At 33.9% G+C, this 19,905-nt stretch overlaps 1 protein-coding gene across 2 annotated transcripts; it reads left to right on the top strand.

The window, feature by feature from the left end:
- The first annotated feature begins 1,110 nt into the window (after positions 1 to 1,110).
- LOC136039831 (ubiquitin-like protein ATG12) lies at positions 1,111 to 19,312 on the top strand. Of its 2 annotated transcripts, none has more exons than XM_065723743.1 (4): positions 1,111 to 1,213; positions 5,879 to 6,017; positions 11,035 to 11,171; positions 18,989 to 19,312. In XM_065723743.1, exons 2-4 carry the CDS (start codon positions 5,921 to 5,923, stop codon positions 19,109 to 19,111), a joined length of 357 nt encoding a protein of 118 aa, XP_065579815.1. In that variant the 5' UTR covers positions 1,111 to 1,213; positions 5,879 to 5,920; the 3' UTR covers positions 19,112 to 19,312. The 2 variants fall into 2 exon arrangements, with proteins under 2 accessions (XP_065579815.1, XP_065579816.1); XM_065723744.1 differs by lacking the exon at positions 1,111 to 1,213 and adding an exon at positions 1,345 to 1,365.
- Positions 19,313 to 19,905: the final 593 nt, after the last annotated feature.

Below are 19,905 nucleotides of genomic sequence, written 5' to 3'. Positions count from 1 at the left end.
AATTAACTTTTGGTCTCCTTAGATTTTAAACGAATGGGAACAAAAGTTAAACTTAACTGTAAGGAATGAGAGGCTATAAAGGGGAAGCCCCTTTACATATGGAATAATTTTGCTTCGTTTCATTAAGTTTCTATGCTGTTTTTACATTAAGTTTTTATTTAGTTTCATTAATATTAGTCTGTACTTTCATTTTAAGACACATATTTTAAGGTTGATTATTGTCAAACTCAATTGAACAACGGTCCCTACAAAACTGGGCATAACAGTTTTCTTCAGGATTGCCAAATTTTTGACACATTTTCACTCTGGGTGACACCGCGCCACTATTGGGTTCAAAAAGGCATCTTTTTGAAAAAAAAGGACACTTTTTGGCATTTTTTCAAAATCAATACCATATGAATTTATTTTCAGTTTTTTCTTCATTGTAACTGCTTTTAATTTGTGCTTTATGCTTTTCAGGTTCGTTGTCATCTTAGGGATTTTTTTTCGTATCCGCACTACTTTCCTTTTCAAAAGCGCGAAAATTCGAACGCTCAAGAGAGTTTAGAAAAAGTTTTTTTGATAAAAAACTGAAGCAAGCATATAACTGCTGGTAAGTGAAAGCTTAAGGTGTTTTATGACTTGTAGTCTACAGGAGTATGGAGAGGTGTGGCCTGAATAGTAGTTAGTAGCAAACTATCTGATCCTGATCTTATTTGCTGCTGCTTAATAATTTTTTGGACGAGGGTGAACCTCAGTTGATTTCCTCAATTAAGATATTAGGCTTTTGATAAATATATAGTTTAGGTTCACATGCATTTGAGAGGGTAGACCCTGTCCCATATGGGTACAGTCTAACCCAGATAAAAACAGAGCTTTACTGAGTTTTCGAAAGAAGACTAACTAGTACAACCGAAGGTTCGAGAGAATCTGAGAAATTTTTCTGAATTCTGTTTCTTCTTTGCGTATTAGGCGATTTGAGGTTTTACATGGGATTTTACTTATTTGAAGAACCGCTTTGCTTATACTTGAAAAAGAAGAAAATAAATCTGGCCCTGCAATTTCGAAAAAAACATTTAAAGCCTTTTTTAAACTTTTTAACCATTTAAGCTTTTAAAGTATATTGGCAAATTTTCTAGGAGGACACTAAAAGTGTTCCTTTTTCGCTGAATTTGACACTTTAATCCGAAAAGTTTTGGCAACTTGGTTTACTTTGGCGATGTTATTCAAAATGGTGAGACATTTTAACTTTAGTTTGGTGGTTATGGGACCAAGAGATCGAATCATGCTGCAGGAATACACTGCAGGGCCGACGCAGGGACCTTATTAGTCAAGAAGTTTCGTTAATTCTTAAATAGAATAATTAGTTCGGTGGTTCTGTGTGATGTAAGCTACGGTAGTACCATAGCTAACTTAGAACTCTTCAGAAGAAAACACAACAGTAGCCAAAAAAATAACAGCAGGCCTAGACTAGCGAAATTATTTGGCTAGAGCTGTTTGGAAAGTGAACTATTAGCTGGGAATTAAATGGAAGCCTGCTCTAAGAATGTGCTTGCTTCCTTACAGTTATGCCAGATATAACCCTCTACTGTTTCCAAGGCTGTAAGATGCTACACCATTAGACTGGTGAAGTTCTTAGTTTATAATTGTAACACATTTCTATTAACTAAATTTTCATATTCTCTTCCATTATTATTGACATAAATTGTATCAACTATGAAAAAATCAAGAAATAGAAAAACATAAAAAATATACAATTTGGGTTTTACATTTGCGTATTAGGGGTGTGGGGGTAAAGTAGTTATAGGGTAAAAAAACACTATCCAATTGAGAAAATTATGTAAAACTAAGTGTAACTGCAGTTAAAATGTGTTAAATACTATTATTCTGCATATTATGAAGTAAGGGTTGTTTTCTTAGCATGTTTAGCCCTTAATCTAGGCTTGTATACCTAAAAGCCTAATATAGGCTATTTACCCAATTTTTTTTTTTGGAGCAAGACAAAGCTTTTGGCTAGTCACAAACCATAATAGCCTAGGTTTGCTAAGAAAGAAATACAATTCATCTAGCAATGAAAAAGAGTATAGCAAATCATATAGGCTAGCTGGCTTTCATATAAAGTGAATATACCACTTGATGCCTTTTTTTATACTCTTTAAGAATATAATAATCCCTTCTACCTTAAATTGAGATTTGAGCACTTTTTTAGCTCTTAAAAATGACAAATTTTCAAAAAATTATGACAGTTCATATAATTGACTTATCAATCAAGTGAACATACAACTTGATGCTTTTTTTTATTTATAAATATAATAATCACTTCTACTACAAATTGAAATTTAAGCAGTTTTTGAGCTCTTAAAAGTGACAAATTTTCAACTAAGTATGAGTTATCCATCAATTCCAACAAAGTAATACTATATTTTCTCCATGCTTTTTTCAACAAAATAATACTACATTTTCTCAGTGCTAAAATTATTTATTATGAGGTTATGTTAGGTTAGTTTAGATTAAAAAGTGCTTAAATTTGAATATAAGGTAGAAGCAACTATTATATTCATAAAGTGCATAAAAAAAAGGCATCAAGTAGTGTGTTCACTTTATATGAAAGCCAGTTATATGATTTGCTATTAATTTACCTGAAAAAGAACAAATCCAGATAGCCTGCAGGCATGAATATTATTTAGGTATATAAGTTGACAATTATTATATTTAGAAAGGATGTTAGGTAAATTTGTAGATGACAACATAATTTAGCTTGCATAGAAGTGAATACATCTCTTGATGCCTTATTTTATCCTCTTTTGTAATTCAATAATTGGTTCTATGGGGAAATACACTTGAACCCTTAAAGGACCCCAAAAAGGTAAAACAGTCCATGGTAATGAAAAGCTTATAAACATGTTTCTAAAAAAAACAACCGTCAAGTGAGAAAAAATTGTCATTTGTAGCTGATTCAGGGATGGTAATTATTATTTTCTTTAGTATTAATAAAAAATATTATTTTGAAAATAAATGGACAATTTTTTTAAAAAAAAGAGCCCAGAATGACATGGCAGAAAAACTATTCCCATTTTTGAGTGGCTTCAGGTTTTTTTTTTTTTTAAATTCTGCAAATTTGTTTTTTTAATAATATTTTACTAACAAGACTAATAAAAAACAATAATTATCATTCCTGAACCAGCTACAAATAGCCTTTTTTTTCTCTTTTGACAGTTTTTTTTTTAGAATTTTTTAAAACTTTCAGTTACTGTGGGTTTTTTCAAGCACTTTAAGTGCTCAAAATAAAATTGACCCCTGAAGCAACTATGGAATTATCAAAGATCATAAAAAAGATATCAAATTCACCAAGTGTTAAATACAGAACTGAATGGAATATTTCTTTCTTTACCAATGTTAAGCTGGTTCTTATATATAAGGAAAAAAAAAGTAACTGGTAATCTTGAGAGATAATATTGTTAGGTAATACAACCTTGAGAAATTTTTTCAAGCCTAAATTACATGTTAGAAAGATTTTGAAGTATCTACCCCACCCTATCCCTCTCTAAAGAGGATTGACCTTTAATGAACTTTGACAAACTTTGTGCTATAAAATTGAAATTTTCAAAATATATTTACAATACATATAAGGCCCAAAAAAGTGGTTTAAACATTGCCATCTATCTAATGAAAATTTAAATAGGAAAATTAAATTTGAATTTGTTTGGAAAAAAAAAGGTTGGATTGAAAAGGCTTAAATTTGATAAAAGAGGATATATATGGCCTAAAAATCTACTCATCTACTAGTTACTAGGACTATGGTCAAAACAGCCTGTGGCTTATATTGAAGTTCAAGCTCTAAAAATTGCAAGCAAGCTCTTGGTGCTAAGTGTTCTGATGTAGATTGAAAGGAATATTTGTAAGTTTTGTTATTTCTTTTACAATTATCCAGGGAAAACTGTTTTTACTAATAATGCTATAAACCTCCATCTCAGGCAATTGTTTTCTATAAACAAATGTTAGGATGTATTTTTTTCAAATGTAGTTGCATTCCAATTTCCTGGTTTTTTTTTTAACATCTGCAGCAGAACTAGAATTTATGCTCTAGAATGAAAACAAGTGTTAAGACTCAAATTCTGCGTAGTGATTTTACAGAGCAAACTACCAGTACATACAACCACATTTTATATAATTCTGAGTCAAAGTAAGGAATGAAATGTATTAAAAATTACAGTCTATTTTGGTCACTTTGTATAACTTTGTATATCTTTTGGGGAAGATTGTAATAAGACTAATGTTTCAATCATATTCTCATTGATAAAAATATACATGTTGTCAATTTAAATACAATGGAATATGGTTAATTTTTGCTTAAAAGCTGCAGATAGAAAGGCAAGGGATACAAGAGGGTGCTTGGGCCAGCTTTGGTTCACCATTTTTAGGGACTAAAAATTATCATATTGTTTTGCTTAAAACAAGATGCAGTATGTTTACCTTTGTTCTAAGAAATTAATAGGGTATTAAAAATTCACTTTGGATCTTTATGGATACTGATTGAAAAGCATTTTTTGATTAATGGTAAGAAATTTACTGCATGATTTTTCCTTTGCCCAAAAAGGTGGAAAGGGTAGGGAGATGAAAATGTTGGAGGGCCCATTAGCTCTCTGCATGGATCCAATATGCATATTGAAAACCTAGCCAGATTCTGCTTCAAATATGGTGCAAAACACATGTCTTTTTTGTAAAGGTAGAAAAAGAGAGAAAAATATGGAGGGGGGAGAAGGGCCTTAAACCCACTTTATGTTTTCAATCATACAGATTGAAATACTTGCATGATTCTGGTTCAAATAAGGTGTACTGGGCCTATCTCCACTAAAATGTGGCCAACATAGGCAGTCATCAGCTTTCTTTTTGCTTCCAAAATTTGGACTAAACATTTTTGTTTCATTAAAAGAACATGTAAAATTTGCAAAAAGCTGAAAGGGAGAGGAGGGGCCATAAATTCACTTACTGCCTCAAGCTCTTCTTTGACCAAATTAGGTATCATCTTACTTTTGTGCCAAATATGTACTTATCCATTTATGAATACCACTATAAAGTGGTCAAACCCCAAAAATTACCTTAAATTGCAGCTTGGAGCAATCTAAGGGTTTCTCCTTGTAGAGCTCCAGAGTTGACAATTTGAGTTTTATTAAGGATTCCTTAGTGACCAGGTGTATTGTGCTGATCCACAGCTTCCCAGTTGAGTTTACACTCCCTGGAGGACCACTCATTGTCCTCTTATACAGAAGTATTTAATCCGAAATTTTTTCTTCTATTTTATTTTGCACTTTGAAGGTTGATAGATTTATATTGCCTCTCGGAGTTTTATCTGTGCTTTACTCTTTTTATTTTGCACTGAGAATGTCTGCACATAGGTCTTAGCATAAATACTAACATTTTCCCCTTTTTAATTGGTTGTGAAGTACCTTGTTTCTGTTTGCCATCCTTTGTCTTCTCATCATCCTCTTTTTTGCAATGCATAGGCACTGTGGTGCCAGAATTCATTTGTGGGATTGTCTAAAAACTAGTAAGACTTGAAATTAAAGGAGGCTATTCATGATTATTTCAATTATACACTGGTGATGGGGGCCAGAATATGGTGTGAAGAAAATTCTATAATAAAATGCATTAGCAAATGTAATATCTTTGAAAGAGTAGTGTGAACAATAAATGTTTCAACAAAGTATTAATCCTGGCCTGCTTTCTAGGATCTGCAGTGTCCACTTAGACATGAGTCATAATGTGTATTGTGTTTTATGTTAGCTTACATTAATGATTGTTCGAAATTAATAATGAAATATCTGAGATTCTCTGACTTAAACTTTTCTGTACTGCATTGAGTCTTGATATGAGTCAAGATTTCATGCTTTTTGTTTAGATAAGTTTAGTGCTACTGGGTATTGCTCTGTTGTGAGGAATCATGGAAGAGAATCAGGTTCAAAATGGAGCAAAAATTTCATCCTCAGTGACTGAAGAAGAAAGAATCCCAGCAGAGGAGGATAAAAGTAAAAGAAAAGGTAATTTTTTTAATGTCTTCCAACAGTCAGAGAACAATGAAATAAGAAAGAAAAAATATTGGAAGAGCAGAAAAAGGAAAAAAACAACAGAAGAATCTTTGTCTTCTTTACCAAACTTTTATTGGATTTCATGGAAAAGATGCTTAAGCTATTTATTCATTTTTTTAAAAAGTGTTTCTAGTTCATCTAATATCGAATATGAGTCCAAACTGAGGATGAGTATTGGTAACATAGTTTTAAAACCTAAGAGGAATGGGGTACCAAAATAGAAAATATTGTGTCTCTGTGCCATTATTCCTCCTTTTTATTGGTGTACACGTGGGAGTGGGGGGGCAGGTGTAAGGGACCAATCTGCATGTGTCTCTCTAATCTTCTCCTCCAAGTATGTTGATATAGAATCAAATAGGTTTGCAGATCAACTACAGGAAGCATTTCTCACAAATGGCTCTACTGAAAGCAAGAATATAGTTGGATGAGAAGCCAATTACTTGTGGAATTGTTTGGAATCTTAATATTTATCTATCAAAATCTGTTCTAAGTCAGAAGATGAGATAATAAGTTGGCAAAAATCTTGTCCCATGGTTTTGTATTTTATACTCTTATTTATACTGAAAATTTGAAATGGCTTGGTATGTCCTTTAAAATAATCTTCCTTTGATGTGCTATGATCTAATCACTCAAACAAGGCAAAAATTAAGGATTTTTTATGCTAAAAATTTTATCAACTGGAGAATAGTCAGTACACTGGGTCTTGTTTTTTTTTTTATATTACTAGCTTCTGTCCACCACTGGTAAACTATATTGATGTTTTGTAATATTTTCTGTAAAAAAAAAAAAAAAAAAATCACCCTGCCATAATGTCAGTTAAGGGGGTAAATAGTGCTAGGCTTGATATCTGACTCTCACTTAATTTGCTATTTTTAGTTGTTCAAGAGTCAACCTTGTTCTATCTCATTTTTGAATTCTACCTCAGCCAAATGGTAATCTAAATTGTTCTTTTGATCTTGTTCTTCGGGCCTTGGATTTTTTTGTGTTGTAATTTGATTGTTGTCTCTTGATTAGTTTCTATTTACTCCTGTTCCTAGATAACCTCTTTTCCTGCGTCTTAATCAGTGTTCTTTTCTTTTTATAATTTATGTTTTCCCATTTTCTCTCTTTCCTTGTATTTTCTTTTAATTTGATGGGATGGATAGTTTCTTTTTTTTTCTGTTTCTAACTATTTGTAGGGGGATTAATTATAATTTTAAATGCTAAATTCGTCTGATAAAAATAACCATTTTCGTTCAATTTCTAAATTTAGATTTTAACAAGAGCTAAGAGCTCATATAGCACTTGTGACGAGGCAAGAAGAGCTAAGAGCCAAGAGCTCATATGGTATGAGCTTTAAAAAATTCTAAGAATCAATAGATTGATTTAAAAGGAAAATCAGAGGCTTAATGCCGGTCAGGATTTAAAGTAAGAGCTCTGAGTCATGATGTCCTTCTAAATATCAAAATTCATTAAGATCCGATCACCCACTCGTAAGTTATAAATACCTCATTTTTTCTAATTTTTCCTCTCCCTTTAGCCCCCCAGATGGTTGAATTTGGGAAAACGACTTTATCAAGTCAATTTGTGCAGCTCCCTGACACGCCTACCAATTTTCATCGTCCTAGCACGCCCAGAAGCACCGAACTCGCCAAATCACTGAACCCCTCCCCCCAAATCCCCCAAAGAGAGCGAATCCAGTACGGTTACGCAAATCACGTATCAAGGACATTTGCTTATTTTCTCCACCAAGCTTCACCCCAATTCCTCTACTCCAAGTGTTTTCCAAGATCTCCCCCTACAACTCCCCCCTATGTCAACAGATCTCGTCGGGATTTGAAATAAGAGCTCTGAGACATGAATTCCTTTAAATATCAAATTTCATTAAGATCCGGTCACCCGTTCTTAAGTTAAAAATACCTCAATTTTTCTAATTTTTCCAAATTAACACCCCCCAGCTCCTCCAAAGAGAACGGATCCGTTCCAATTATGTCAATCACGTATCTAGAACTTGTGCTTATTCTTCCCATTAAGTTTCATCCTGATCTCTCCACTCTAAGCACTTTCCAAGATTTCTGTTTCCCTCCTTAAACCCCCTATGTCCCTGGATCCAATTCGAGTCGAAAATGCAGCATCTGAGACATAAGATCCTTCTATATATATCAAGTTTTATTAAGATCCGATCACCTATTCGTAAAATAAAAATACCCCAATTCTCACGTTTTCAAGGAATTCCGGTTTCCCCCTCCAACTCCCCCCCAATGTCACGGGATCTGGTCGGAATTTGAAATTAGAGCTTTAAAGCACAAGATCCTTCTAAATCTCAAATTTCATTAAAATCTGGTGACCCGTTCATAAGTTACAAATACCTCATTTTTCCGAATTACCCCCCCTCCCAACTCCACCAAAGAGAGCAGATCCGGTCCGGTTATGTAAGTCACGTATCTTAGGCATGTTTTTATTCTTCCCATCCAGTTTCATCCTGATCTCTCCTCTTTAAGTATTTTCTGAGATTTCCCCCCCCCCAATGACGCTGGATCCAGTTGAGATTTAAAATGAGAGATCTGAGTTTCGAGGTCCTTCTAAATATGAAGTTTCATGAAGATCCGATCACTCTTTCGTAAGTTAAATAGTTAATACGTTTCGTAAGTTAATACGTCATTTTTTCTAATTTTTCAGAATTAACCTCCCCCCCCCAATAGAGCGGATCCATTTCCATTATGTCAATCACGTGTCTAAGACTTCTGCTTATTTTCCCCACCAAGTTTCATCCCGATACCTCCAATCTAAGTGTTTTCCATGATTTTAGGTTTTCCCCCCAAAAACTCCCCCCAATGTCACCAGCTCCGGTCGGGATTTAAAATAAGAGCTTTGAGACACGATATCCTTCTAAATATCAAATTTCATTGAGATCCGATCACCGGTTCGCAAGTTGAAAATTCATATTTTTTTCTAATTTTTCAGAATTAAACCCTCCCCCCAACTACCCCAAAGAGAGCAGATCCGTTCCGGTTAGGTCAATCATGTATCTAGCACTTGTGCTTATTTTTCCCACCAAGTTTCATCCCGATCCCTCCACTCTAAGTGTTTTTCAAGATTTTAGGTTTCCCCCTCCCACCCCCCCCCCCAGTGTCACAAGATCCGGTCGGGATTAAAATAATAGCTCTGAGACACGATATCCTCCCAAACATCAAATTTCATTGAGATCTGATCAACCGTTCTTAAGTTAAAAATACTTCATTTTTTCTATTTTTAAGAATTAACTGGCTTTTCACTCCTCCCCAGATGGTCAAAACGGAAAAACGACTATTTCTAATTTAATCTGGTCAGGTCCCTGATACGCCCGCCAAATTTCATCGTCCTAGCTTACTTTGAAGTGCCTAAAGTAGCAAAACTGGGACCAACAGACCAACAGAATTTGCGATTGCCATATGTCACTTGGCTAATACCAAGTGCCATAAAAACAAAAATTATACATTAGCAGCCAATATTTTCGAAGGAAGAAAGAAAAGCAGTTATTTAATATTGTTTTATTAAATTGTACTGTATGTGCAATGACATGAAAAGAAAAGAGACGCAATGAGAAGCGCCATGGGTTCAGTGTTGAAATTACTACTGCCTTTAGTGGGACTCCTTTAGGAGTATAATTCTATTTTGCAGTATTATATTAAATTATAATGTGTGAGTAATTAAGTAAAAGAAAGAAGACGTTATGAACAGAGCTGAATTGGTACCAACATCACGCTAAAGGAGTATGTCTCCTTTAGGGACCATGTATTATTTTATATTTAGTGTTAACTTAAATTACAATACATTAGTTATTAAATAAATAACTATGAAGCCAATGCTGAAATCAGTACTGACTTCTCACTAAACAAATAGGACTATTTTAGGACTATAAGTTATATTTTGTAGTATTATGTTTATTTATAATGTATGTGTAATTGCATAAAAAGAAAAAAGATGTTATGACCACAGCTCTCGATTGGGAGTAGATGTCACCATTGAGTCAACCTTGTTCTATCTCATTTTTGAATTCTACCTCAGCCAAATGGTAATCTAAATTGTTCTTTTGATCTTGTTCTTCGGGCCTTGGATTTTTTTGTGTTGTAATTTGATTTTTGAGCTCTGAGTCACGATGTCCTTCTAAATATTTATATTTATATTTAGTGTTAACTTAAATTACAATACATTAATTATTAAATAAATAACTATGAAGCCAATGCTGAAATCAGTACTGACTTCTCACTAAACAAATAGGACTATTTTAGGACTATAAGTTATATTTTGTAGTATTATGTTTATTTATAATGTATGTGTAATTGCATAAAAAGAAAAAAGATGTTATGACCACAGCTCTGGATTGGGAGTAGATGTCACCATTGAGTCAAGACTATAAGTTATATTTTGTAGTATTATGTTTATTTATAATGTAAGTGTAATTGCATAAAAAGAAAAAAAGATGTTATCGTGTCCCTGTTGAAGGAGTAAAACTTATTTGAAACTAAGAATTTGGAATAGGGAACATAACCTAATATATATAAGTTAATATACCTTAACTGGGGAGTCAGAAAAAAAAAACTTCGGCTTTAGTTACTATTTAATGTTTATACATAATTAGACCTTTTCCACTGACAGACCGGTTTGTAAATCCATAATCTGGATTGTAAATTCGCATTCACTGACAATCTGGATAATAGACATGATGACAATGACATAATAACAATCTGGATAGTTCTACTGACAATTGGGACCATGACCTAATAAACTAGATTGTGAATCTGATAACTTGGTTTGAATAAACATCATGGATCTTGTTTATTCGTGGGTTTGCAAATTTTGTTTTTCCACATTTGCAATTGGACAATTCAGTTTTTTAAATCGGTTTACTCGTTTCGAGAATCTGGTTTATCAGGGTGAAAGGCATATTGCCATCTTGAGAAGTAGTAAATTGATTTTTCCATCTGAACAATGTTTTATGTGTTTATAGTTGAGATTTTACTGAAGAGTGTGGGGGATACTCCATTGGTAAAGAAAAAGAAATGGATGGTAGAGCCAGATAGAACTATTGGATCAATTATCACTTTTGTGAAGAAACTTGTTTTCCAAGATCAGAACGAATCTTTGGTAAGTGTTGACAAAGAACCTTTTATTACTAGATTTCAAGTGTCAGTATAATTACATTAAGAAATTGGTGAGCATTTATGTCTCCTATGAGCAGACTAGTCGATTTCTGAATTAGTATTACTGAGCCCAAGCTATTGCTAGGAACTATTGTCCTGTATAAGGTGTAATCTGTCCACAAAGAATAGACGCATGAAAATCACTTAAAATAGGGTTATTCGATATCAATGCCATTCTTTAGTACTAGTTATCAATTAATGTCTGCTGGCGCTGTGGTGCAAAACCATCATTTTTTATTTAGATCCCGCCACCTTCTGGGTGAAATAAAACAAAAATATTCACATTTATTTATTTCTAATATCTAAGGATAGATAACAATAAATATAATTTAGACCCCAGAAGGATAAAATATTATGAATCAAATCTTTGGAAGCTTTTAATATTCTATAACAATTGCGGATTGGAAACGCTATAGAAGCTTAGTTGTTTAAAAGCATTAAAATAGTTAAAATTGAGTATTATTGGTTTACTTTTGGAAAGAATGTGAAATGTCCCGGAGCAAGAGATTTATGAATAATAAGATGTTATTTTTTCCAGTAATTCTATCAAAAATATTTGACTTCACTTCCTAGAATGTTTTGTAGGGAGAAGAAAACTAAGAGGCGTATTTCCAGGGGGTGGGATGTAAATAAATTATAAACGGTACTTGTATGATATAGCGACCACACTTTGTAATCTGAGCGAATACACTCTAAAAGTGAAGTTAGGCTAATCATATTAAAAAAAAAACAAAACAAATATTATGAGAATATAACACTTTATTAGCAAAATTATGGAAACTGCAACACAGAATTATGGATAGCAGGCTACCCAGAACGCATTATATTAAATACCTAACATAACCTAACTCTATATATTTAACTAAAAATAGTTTTTTACTGTTTTAAAAAGAAGAGTTGAGAGGAAGAGTCAAACTTTAGCGTAAAGAGCGGAGCGTTGACGAGGAAGCAGCCCCTTTCATATACGAAGTAATTTCTGTTCGTTTTAAGTTTTAATGTCGCTCCTTACTTTCAGTTCAAAAAACTTTTTTTTTTATTTAATCACAAATCAAGAACAAACTGTAACCGCTATATCATTGAAGTACCTTAGAAATATCTAAAATTTAAAATAGTTTGCACTTGTTTAGTCAGCATTAGTCTTTGAGGGGAGGGGTAGACCTTAGAGAAGCACATGCTGCTTTAATATGTTTGTGTTGCTATTTATTTGTTTTTGATCCTTGTTTATTGCTTCTTATTTTTGTGTCATGACTAAGCATCGGCACTGTTTCTGTTTTTCAAAAAAAAAAAAAAAAAACAGAAACGTAAAAAAAAGATGAAAAATACGAAATAGAACAGAAACAGGACCGTCAAACACAGGTGACCTGTTTCTACTTTCTGTTGTTTTTTGGAAAAACAGAAAACAGCTGTTTTTATAAAGAAAAAACAGCCGTTTTAGCAGATGTTTTTTTTTTCGTTTATCTTCCCCTTTTTTAAGATGTTGCACCCAGTCAACTATACTGGGCAAGTTATATGCTATAATTCCCAAGCTTGCATACAGAAACCACTTTGAAATCATCCCAAATCTACTTATCCATCTTATTTTTAATCGGCCATCTTATTTTTAATTTTAAAACCTATAAGAGGACCTGGGCATAGCACGATGCCAACTCAAGATGTTGAGCTACAGAGTATGAAATAAAAGGAACACAATTTTCTTTCAAATACAGAAGCACAACAGCTTTGAATAAAATGGAAAACAAACTGTTTAAAGTTCGAACTCGTCACTTAGAAACATTCTAGTTTCGAGTGTTCCATCACTTGTTCTTGCATATTGGATTGCTTGCACTATCCATGCTAAAATAGGAATATCTTTGGTTTTTGGGGTGGGGACTGTTTACCTCCGGTTAGGGGTTTTCGATCATGGCGATTTCAGTGGTGTACTTTTTATTTCAATTCAGTGGCTTTTTTTCGAAAATAATTGAAATTTGTTTTTGTGCTAAGATTAAGATTGAAGTTTAATGGAGGTGATGATTAACATTGCTGAATCAGCATCAAATAATTTTTTGCATAGAATGTTTTTTTCTAAAATCATATTTTTTTATTTTCGAATACTATAGGCCAAAATTTGCTCTCTACTAGGTTGCAGCTACTGATGCATCCATGGTGTCCAAAGTTGGTTTAATACAAATATTGATAGATCACTAGAGCCACCTTTTCTACTGATTTGTACTATAAACACCTTTCCACTTCTTTGCAAACTGCCCAACCTTACTCATTTTGTTCTAAGATCTAAGATAACAGTTCTGTAAGCTTCTGGCTCTGTTTTGGACCAGCTTTAAAGTTAATATTGAGCTAGAGGTTCTCAATCCCTGGAGGATGTCTTGTAGTTAGACTAGAGCTTCTTCTTAGCTGAAAAAGCATTAGTTACAAGAGCTAACCAAATAAAAGGAAATGTCCCTAGTGCTGCCTCCAGACTCAGATGTAGTTTCAGCCCACTCATCACATTCATTTTCTTCATCCAACTTGTCAGGATCATCCATATCAGACGCGGTACTAGCAATATCCTCGTCTATAACATTGAGTAGATCATCTTCGTCTGCATCAATCTCTTGCTCTCTACTTGAGCCTTCTTGCCGTGTATCACCATTGACATGAGGTTCACATTTAATAACTTGCTCTAGATCAATTTCTCCCCAGAACTTGAGAACATTGATTAAATGAAGATGAAGGAGGTGACCAAAGCATGAAGACCTTTGAATCCCCCAAAGCTAGCAAGATTTAACAATAGCGTAAACGCGAGCACTTGGTTAAACGAAAAAAAGAAACAGAAAACAGGTAAAAAACCGGAAACAGAAAAAACAGGTTAACAAAAAACAGAACAGAAACAGATCCGACAAAAACAGATGTCCTGTTTTTTTTTTTAAACAATATATATATATATATATATATATATATATATATATATATATATATATATATATATATATATATATATATATATATATATATATATATATATATATATATATATAAAAAGGATACGGCATTAGATTTTACAGTCCCTACCGGCGGTGCTGATCTCCGTTTCTCGGCCCTTCAGCCAGGAAGTGCAATGGGGGGTTGGGGGCCAACCATCCTGTGCTTTCGCACACCCTTCCTGTTTACCTTCCTCAGATTTCTCTAGGTACCCATTTAAAGCTGGGTCGACTCTGGCTAAGCTTACAGAGTCACGCCACTGACTCCCGTCCCAAACTGAACAATTGGGTATACTGGGATTCGAACCCGCGTCCTTTCAGACAGAGGATCCCAAATCCAGCGCACCAACCGACTCGGCTAGGACGGCTTTCATATATGGACGGCTTGCATATATATATATATATATATATATATATATATATATATATATATATATATATATACTAGCTGTTGGGGTGGCGCTTCGCGCCACCCCAACACCTAGTTGGTGGGGGCGCTTCGCGCCCCCCCGCGCGCGTAAGTCGTTACGCGCCATTGTAGTCCCACCTGTGATATATATATATATATATATATATATATATATATATATATATATATGTTTTTAACTACGTAAAACTTGCGACTATACAACATTCTTTGCTGTCCCATTGTCTGTGCATATAAATAGAATGTCAGGTTTAACGACTCTTGAACATGCAACATATAATGGTCCATGGGAAAACAATCCGTATTCAGATCTATACCTCATGATTCTAATGATTGCCCTTGAGCTTTGTTGATGGTGATTGCTAATCGACGATTCCCTGTGTCGCCATCGTCATTTATATATCCCCCTGACCCCCCCCGGCGTCCCTGTTGTAGTTGTGTCCCGGTCGTCATGTCCCGGTGTCCCGGTCGTCATTTGTGTCCCGGTCTGCATATACATTCGTTTTTGAATTGGTCTTTTTTTAGGTTTTAGTTTTTCACCTTTTTTTAGTTTTTTTTCTTTTTTTTAGTTTTGTTTTTCTCCTTTATTTTTCATTTTTTTTTCCTTTTTCATTTTATTTTCTTTTTTAGTTTTTTTAGTTTTTTATTAGTTTTTAGTTTTTTTTCTTTTTAGTTTTTTTGTAGTTTTTACCTTTTTTTTAGTTTTTAATTTTTTTTTACTTATGTCCTGGTCGTCATTTATACTCCCTGTGTCCCGGTCGTCATTTGTGTCCCGGTGCTTTGTTGATGGTGATTGCTAATCGAACATTCCTTGTGTCCCCGTCGTCATTTATATTCCCTTTGTGCCGGTGTCCCGGTCGTCATTTGTGTCCCAATGTCCCGGTCTGTAATTTCGTCAGTCGAAAACATGACGTCAGTCGACACAGAAACATGACGTCACCTGACAGATCCACAGACAGACAACTTATTTTTATATATATAGATATACTAGCTGTTGGGGTGGCGCTTCGCGCCACCCCAACACCTAGTTGGTGGGGGCGCTTCGCGCCCCCCCCAAGCCCCCCCGCGCGCGTAAGTCGTTACGCGCCATAATAGTTACGCGCCATTGTAGTTGTGTCCCTATGTCCCACCTGTGAATATAGATAGATATATATATATGGTTTTAACTACGTAAAACTTGCGAATATACAACATTCTTTGCTGTCCCATTGTCTTTGCATATAAATAGATTGTCAGGTTTACCGACTCTTGAACATGCAACATATAATGGTCCATGGGAAAACAATCTGTATTCAGATCTATACCTCATGATTCTAATGATTGCCCTTGAGCTTTGTTGATGGTGATTGCTAATCGACCATCCCCTGTCCCGGTGTCCCGGTCGTCATTTACATCCCCCTGTTTCCCCCGGTGTCCCCGTTGTAGTTGTGTCCCTGTGTCCCGGTCGTCATTTATATTCCCTGTGTCCCGGGTCCCGGTCGTCATTTGTATCCCGGTGTCCCGGTCTGTATATACATTCGTTTTTTAGTTTTGTTTTTCTCCTTTATTTTTTTCCTTTTTTTTTCTTTTTTAGCTTATTTAGATTTTTAGATTTTTTAGTTTTTTTATTAGTTTTTAGTTTTTTTTTCTTTTTAGTTTTTTTGTCCCGGTCGTCATTTATATCCCCCTGTTTCCCCGTTGTAGTTGTGTCCCTGTGTCCCGGTCGTCATTTATATTCCCTGTGTCCCGGTCGTCATTTGTATCCCGGTGTACCGGAGTTGTGTCCCTGTGTCCCGGTCGTCATTTATATTCCCTGTGTCCCGGGTCCCGGTCGTCATTTGTATCCCGGTGTCCCGGTCTGTATATACATTCGTTTTTTAGTTTTGTTTTTCTCCTTTATTTTTTTCCTTTTTTTTTCTTTTTTAGCTTATTTAGATTTTTAGATTTTTTAGTTTTTTTATTAGTTTTTAGTTTTTTTTTCTTTTTAGTTTTTTTGTCCCGGTCGTCATTTATATCCCCCTGTTTCCCCCGGGTCGTCATTTATACTCCCTGTGTCCCGGTGCTTTGTTGATTGCTAATCGAACATTCCTTATGTCCTGGTCGCTTTCTCTTTGAGTGTCGTCATTTATTTTTTTCTTTTTTAGTTCTTTTAGTTTTTACCTTTTTTAGTTTTTTTTAGTTTTTAGTTTTTTTAGTTTTTTACCTTTTTTTAGTTTTTTTAGTTTTTTTTAGTTTTTTAGCTTTTTTATTTTTTTTATTAGTTTTTAGTTTTTTTGTAGTTTTTGCCTTTTTTTTAGTTTTTTTAGTTTTTTAGCTTTTTTATTAGTTTTTAGTTTTTTTTGTAGTTTTTGCCTTTTTTTAGTTTTTTTAGTTTTTTAGCTTTTTTATTTTTTTTATTAGTTTTTAGTTTTTTTTGTAGTTTTTGCCTTTTTTTTCTCTTTGAGTGTCGTCATTTATTAGTTTTTTCCTTTTTTTTTTTAGTTTTTTATTGGTTTTTACCTTTATTTTAGCTTATTTTTCAGTTTTTTCCTTTTTTTTAGTTTTTTTTATTTTTTATTTTTTTAGTTTTTTACCTTTTTTTAGTTTTTTTAGTTTTTTAGCTTTTTTACTTTTTTTATTAGTTTTTAGTTTTTTTTGTAGTTTTTGCCTTTTTTTAGTTTTTTCAGTTTTTTTTTTAGTTTTTTATTGGTTTTTACCTTTATAGTTTTTTTAGTTTTTTAGCTTTTTTATTTTTTTTATTAGTTTTTAGTTTTTTTTGTAGTTTTTGCCTTTTTTTAGTTTTTTCAGTTTTGACGTCACCTGATCCAGTTTTTTCAGGTGACGTCACCTGACACATCCATCCATCCATCCACAGACAACTTATTTTTATATATATAGAAGATAAATATATATATATATTTTCTTTTTAGTTTTTACCTTTTTTAGTTTTTTTCTTCTTTTGTATTAATGCTAAAGCCAAGATTCAAACCTGGAGCCTCTCGGACCTAGAACCTGAAACATAACGCTTTACCAACTCAGCTACTTCGGCTTGAATACATTCGTTTTGAGCAGCTTCCTCGCGTGTTGCCATTGTAGGTTCTTCAGTCATTTTACAATTAGAAATTTCTCTTTCAACGGTCTTCTTACAATTAAAAATTTGTCTTTGAACGATATTCTTAAATACCTGTGTCCTGGTCGTCATTTATATTCCCTGTGTCCCGGTCGTCATTTGCGTCCCGGTATCCCAGTCTGTAATTTCTCTTTGAGTGTCCCGGTCGTTATTTATATTCCCTCTGTCCCGGTCGTCATTTGTGTCCCGGTCTGTAATTTCTCTTTGAGTGTTTTTCCTTTTTAGTATTTTTTAGTTTTTTACATTTTTTCTTTTTTCAGTTTTCTTTTTCTTCTTTATTTTTCAGCTTCACTATGAAATACATATCGCCGAACCTTTGTTTTTTTAACTAAAATCTGGTAGGCATTGATGACCTTATCCAAGTCAAAATCCCAAACCCAATCATCATCGCTATCATTTTCAGTTTTGATATGTTTTGACTCTCGCTGTCCAGGTGGATCTTCATCTAACTGCGCGGTTTTGCGTTCTTTAGCCTCAAGCCTGTTTCCTTGCTGTTCTTTTGATTCCTCGGCACGCTTTCTTTTCTGACTTTCTCTATCAGCAGCAAGTTTTTTGGCATAGACTCTTTGAGCATCTTCATCGGCTTTTGCCATTGTAAGTTCATCAGTCATTTTAAACTTAAACATTAATAGATTTCTACGTGAACATATATGTCTTAAATATCTTTAATGACGTCACCGTCATAGCAAAAATGACGACAACTAACTTCATGACGTCAGTCGACACAGAAACATGACGTCACCTGACAGACAGACACACAACTTATTTTTATATATATATATATATATATATATATATATATATATATATATATATATATATGTATATATATATATATATATATATATATATATATATATATATATGTGTGTGTGTGTGTGCATAAAAACATATTTTGGATTCAATTGTACTTTGAAGGCACTTTTGCTCTTCCGTTTATTAATACTTCTTTTTTACGAAAACAAAGCAAATAAAGATTGGAGTATTCCAACTAGGTGTATACGCGGGATTTTATTTCAAGGAAAAAAAAAAACAATTTGTGAAATATACGGAAATAAAAGAAAAATCATGGAACTTCCTAATTTTGAGTTGGAACGATCTTTTTCCCCCCTCCCCTGCATGCATGGAAGTTGTATATATGATATCAGTTCGTCAATCAGGGCCACTTTAATACAAGAAAATCAGCTTCTGAATTCTAAGGTATTAACTATTTCTCTGTTTTGTCTATATGCTATTTCTTTTGTTGTCTATCCCCCTAGATGGATGTAAAACTAATATTATTTCTATTTCAGTATATTTATGTCAATCAATTTTTCGCTCCTGCGCCAGATCAGATCATTTCAAATCTTCTCAATTGCTTTGGGGCTGACGGAAGACTTGTTTTACATTATAGTCGAAAGCCTGCTTGGGGATGAATAGCTGATCCGAAGCTCCAAAAATCCTTGTTAAGACTGGGAAAATTGTTGTAAACATCATGAGCGTTTCAAAAAGTTGCTTATTTTCTTTCTTTACCATAGGCTGTTGCCGAGCTCCTTGTTCACTGTCGTTGAAGCTTTTTTTTTATAGATATTATTTTGAATAAATGAAGGTTTTTGTGCATACAAAAAGTAACAGAATCTCATATGCTCTACACTTGGAACAGAAAAGGGTTGAATTCGGTTTGCAATCATCTACAGGACCAATTGCTAAATGTCGTACACATCGCAGATTAAATGCAAGGCTTATTGTACTGTTGCACCTTTTTGTGTCTCGAATATTCAGCCAAAATAAAATTAACTGTACACGTATTTTGACCCCAGGAAAATGCTTACTTAAGCCCACGAGAGACCACAGAGACGTATCATAGGCAGCGCAATAAAGCTGTCTAAGTAAAGAACGATGTTGGAATAATATATTATTTATTATTGTTTGGTTTGTTTTAAACCAGCGCACTTCGTATAGAAGGAGTTGCCGAAGAAGCTTAAAAAAGGGCTCTTTCGATTGGAAATTGAAAGGGCTAGTGCCCTTTTTAATAGTCGACAATGAATGAAGGGAACCAGGCCCCCACTTCCATCATTTCCCCTAGCCATTTTGTTCAGCGTAGTTGAAAGTTCCGGAAATTACGCTTTTGAGGATTACCATCCCCTCACAACCCTCAGGGAATGGGCTGTAAGTTATGCCCTGGGGGCATATAGGGTGGCTCATCGAATTGGTAATCAGAAGTTATAGT

This window comes from Artemia franciscana, chromosome 20 (genome assembly GCF_032884065.1).
Source record: "Artemia franciscana chromosome 20, ASM3288406v1, whole genome shotgun sequence".
NCBI lineage: Eukaryota > Metazoa > Arthropoda > Branchiopoda > Anostraca > Artemiidae > Artemia > Artemia franciscana.
This window is presented reverse-complemented; position numbering and strand designations above follow the sequence as displayed.

Excerpts from the sequence above, each read along its gene's own strand:
- LOC136039831 (XM_065723743.1), top strand. The coding sequence starts at position 5,921 with ATGGAAGAGAATCAGGTTCAAAATGGAGCAAAAATTTCATCCTCAGTG. Across the intron at positions 6,018-11,034 it reads GGATAAAAGTAAAAGAAAAG|TTGAGATTTTACTGAAGAGT; the intron begins GTAATTTTTTTA and ends ATGTGTTTATAG. Across the intron at positions 11,172-18,988 it reads AAGATCAGAACGAATCTTTG|TATATTTATGTCAATCAATT; the intron begins GTAAGTGTTGAC and ends TTTCTATTTCAG.